Source organism: Otolemur garnettii, unplaced genomic scaffold, assembly GCF_000181295.1.
Source record: "Otolemur garnettii isolate 467f Iridium unplaced genomic scaffold, OtoGar3 scaffold00128, whole genome shotgun sequence".
Classification (NCBI taxonomy): domain Eukaryota; kingdom Metazoa; phylum Chordata; class Mammalia; order Primates; family Galagidae; genus Otolemur; species Otolemur garnettii.
Window position 1 is genome coordinate 3,119,968 of NW_003852523.1, and position 4,077 is coordinate 3,124,044.

Here is a 4,077-nt window from a genome sequence, read left to right on the forward strand (position 1 = left end):
AAAAAAAAAAAGAAAGAAAGAAAATTTTGAAATATAGGCCCTATGCATGCTATGTGCATCTCCCTTCAATGTGGCAGTCTCTCTCTAATTTCTTCTTACCCAGATTTTTTATCAATGGAACTTCTCCTTTATCTGATATTCAGACCTACGCACCCACACAGAGAATGGGATATGCTGATGCCGTTCACTAGCTGTTTCATAAGGCAATTTTTCTTTGTGTTGTAGGATTACCAATAAATCATAACCAAATAAAAGCAATACTTCAGAAAAAGAACTAGAAACAATATACCATATCAGTGAATTTTCTCTAATTTGAAATCTTTAAAAAAAAAAAAACGGTGGCAGGGCAGCGCCTGTGGCTCAAAAGAGTAAGGGCACCAGCCCCATATGCCAGAGGTGGTGGGTTCAAACCCAGCCCCAGCCAAAAACTGCAAAAAAAAAATCTTGAGATGATCGATGTTACTTTCTAACACTTTTTTTTTTTTTTTTGAGACAGAGTCTCACTATGTCACCCTTGGTAGAGTGCTGTGCCATCACAGCTCACAGAAACCTCAAACTCTTGGGCTAAAGCAATTCTCTTGCCTCAGCCTCCCAAGTAGCTGGGACTACAGGCACTCGCCACAACACCCAGCTATTTTTTTTGCTGTAGTTGCCATTGTTGTTTAGCAGCCCTGGGCTGGGTTTGAACCCTCCAGCCTAGGTGTATGTGGCCGGTGCCCTAGCCAAAGGTGCTGAGCCACTTTCTAATATTTTAAAATCTGCCCCCCAGCTACAAAGGAGAAGATAGATAGTAGCTCCCCCTTATTCGTGGTTTTGCCTTCCATGGTTTCAGTTACACATAGTCAATCACTGTCTGGAAATATTAAATGGAAAATTCTAGAAGTAAACAATTCATCAGTTTTAAATTGCACACCATTCTGGGAGTAGTGTTATAAAATCTCAAGCTGCCTGCCCCGTCCTAACAGGACTGTGCATCATAGCTTTGTCCATCATGTCCGTGGTGCACATGCTGAGCACCTACCAATCACTCAGCAGCTGTCTAAGCTGTCATATCAATTGTTGCAGTATTTCAAGTCATCTTTATTTTACTTAATAATGGTCCCAAAGAGTAATTATTGTTATTGCTGTTTTACTGTTGATTATTGTTGTCAATCTCTTACTGTGCCTAATTATAAATTAAACTTTATCATAGGTGTTTATGTATAGAAAGAAACACCGGCTATATAGGGTTTAGTACCATCTGCAGTCTCAGGCATCCACTGAGCGTCTTCGAATGTATACCCCATGGATTGGGGGGAACTACTATATGAACTGTATGAGGAGCTGCACAAATAACCCCCACTTACCACTCAAAAGCCACCACAGCAAAGGGATGAATCCTGGACTCTCACTGATGTATTTCAAGCCTTTCAAATTGATGCTCACGTTGTACAGGGACATCAGCATGAGCCTGGAGTGCAAAACAAGGTGGTGTTGAGACATGGCTCCATCCACGCTGTACTTCACCCTGAACCCATCTCCTAGTGAAGAAGACCTCACTGTATCTAGAGGCTTCCTTACATTTCAGATGTCCAATCCCACAATTTGGATAATAAGTATAGTGAGTATAAGAAACGAATATTTGTCTACAGGGAAATGGGACACTTTAGCAATGATATCACATAATACTACCATTCCCAGGCTCACATATGTGTGATCAACAGATATGAATGCAGAGAGGTTCCACAGGAAACTTCACAAACCAGTTATATTCACTGACTCATCCCTTTTATTACCAATCCAGCATTACAAGTAATCGTCAATCCATGGGTGTACTGTACTCGTAAAGTTCAAATTCATCCACCTAAAATCTAATGTTATCTTTTTATTCAATGAACATTAAACATGAATCTGAGTAGCCAGGTCAGATAATAAAGACCTCTAAATAAGCAACATGAGGGATGAAGAAGAAACACTACAGCCTCTGCCATCCCAAACAACAAAAGCAGTTTGAGAAAATAGGATGTTATAAGCTCTTTCAGAAACTGAACTGCAACTGGCAACGCAGAGTCTAATGAAAGTTGGAAGCTACAGGACTATGGTACCTAAAAATACTGCAGAGACCCCAAACATTTCACACAGCGAAGCAATAAAAAAGGCTATACAGATATTATATAAAGCTTTTAAAATAATTAATGAGCTAAAGAAATGAAAGAAAAAAACATTCTTATCAGGAAGGAAGTGAGAGCACAAATTCCAGGAGATAAGTGCAAGAAGATAGGAGATTTCAGAAGCCCAGGACTGCAGTTAAAGAGGACTCATACAGAGGGACAAAGGAAAAACCTCAGGCAGACAGGCATTCAGATCACAACCCCTGCAGAAAAATAAAAAAGAATCAACTTTTGACCTGAGCATGCATTCACATGTTGACAGGACTGAAAAATCTCCAAGCCAGTAATTAGAGAGGAGCTCCCCCAGTTTCCTAAACATTAAAGGAAAGGATCCTCAACCTGTTCTTCAAAGAATCCCCACCAACAGCATAATAACAAAAGTGAACTCATAATAAAAAATCATAATAATTAAGCAATTCAAAATAGCAGTACAGGCCAGGCACGTTGGCTCTCACCTGTAATCCTAGCTCTCTGGGAGGCTGAGGCTGGTAGATTACTTGAGCTCAGGAATTCGAGACAAGCCTGAGCAAGAGCAAGAGCAAGACCCCATCTCTACTAAAAGTAGAATAACTAGCCAGGTCTTATGGTGGGTGCCTGTAGTCCCAGCTACTAGGGAGGCCTAGACAAGAGGATCAATTGAGTTCAGGAGTTGTGAGCTATGAGCTATGATGCCACAGCACTCTACCCTTGTCTTTTGTAAGACTGTCTCACACACAGAAAAAAAGGTAGAATTTACAAAAACAAAAACTATAATAGTCTCAACATGAAACTCAAGAATAACTAGGTACATGGCAAAAGAGAAACATTAAATAGAAAACAGAGCTAAAGAAACCAGAGCCAAAAAATAAAAACAGATAAAAGAGAGGTTAATATACATGGAGGCTAAAGTGAGGAAGTGCAACATTCTTCCAATTATGGTTCCATAAAAAAGAATAGAAAAGAATGAAGAGAAAAAAATTTTCAAAAATGTAATGGCTGAGATTTTTACAGAAATAAGTAAATATAAATCCTCAAATTAAGATGGCATAAAAAAACTCAAAGAAGACAAATAAGAATAAATATAAATCTACACATATCACAAACTGTAGAAAACCAAAGACAAAAAAAAAGAAAGATTCTATAAGTAGCCAGACAGAAAAACATATTACCTACAAAAGAGTAATTACACTGAAAGCTGGGCTCTAAATAACAAAAGTGAAATCACAAGACAAGGAAACTACATCTTCCAAGTACAGAAAGAAAATAATAATAAGCTTAGTATTTCCAGTAAAAAATACTTTCAGCCAAGAAGGTAAACTAAAAATATTGTCAAAGAAAACCCTCAGAGATTTTACCACAAACAAACCTGAACTAAAAGAATTTGAAGGACAGACTTCATAAAAAAGGAAAATGATCTCAGAATAATATTCTGAGATACAAAGAAAAATAGCAAGTAAAGGGAGATGTGGATACAGAGAAGTAAATACTGATAGTAAAAGCAGTAATTTAAATGTTTAATATACAGAATTTTTGAAAATTTTCAACAGAACTAAGATATAGCCCATGAATGCATGCCACCCAGGACATGGGTATTAAAGTATTTTATTAAGTCTAAAATCCTCCCACTTTTCTGGAGGAGAGGAAGACTTTTAATTATTCTCAAGTATGTCTCAAATACCACAAAGCTTTAATGAGGCTCATCAATGGAAAAACAGAAATGAAGGTAACTTGAGACACTAGAAGAAAAAAATGAACTTAGAAAATATCTCAGTGAATTCAAGAGGAGGAAGAAAGGAGAGAGAGGAAGGAATGAAAAGAAAGGGAGAAAAGGGGGGATGGTGGAGACTTTATGTCCTTCATGTTCACATGGATGGAGCTGGAGAATATTCTTCTGAGCAAAGTATCACAAGAATGGAGGAAAAAGTATCCAATGTACACACCCCTATTA

General features: G+C 37.8%; 1 protein-coding gene across 2 annotated transcripts in view; it reads right to left on the reverse strand.

The window, feature by feature from the left end:
• The window catches only part of HSF2BP (heat shock transcription factor 2 binding protein), a 152,878-nt gene that overhangs the window by 51,632 nt on the left and 97,169 nt on the right, over window positions 1-4,077 (reverse strand). For both annotated transcript variants that reach the window (XM_003798077.1, XM_003798078.1), the window contains one exon: window positions 1,347-1,450. In XM_003798077.1, the coding sequence (XP_003798125.1) occupies window positions 1,347-1,450 (104 nt within the window). The remainder of the gene's footprint in view (window positions 1-1,346; window positions 1,451-4,077) is intronic.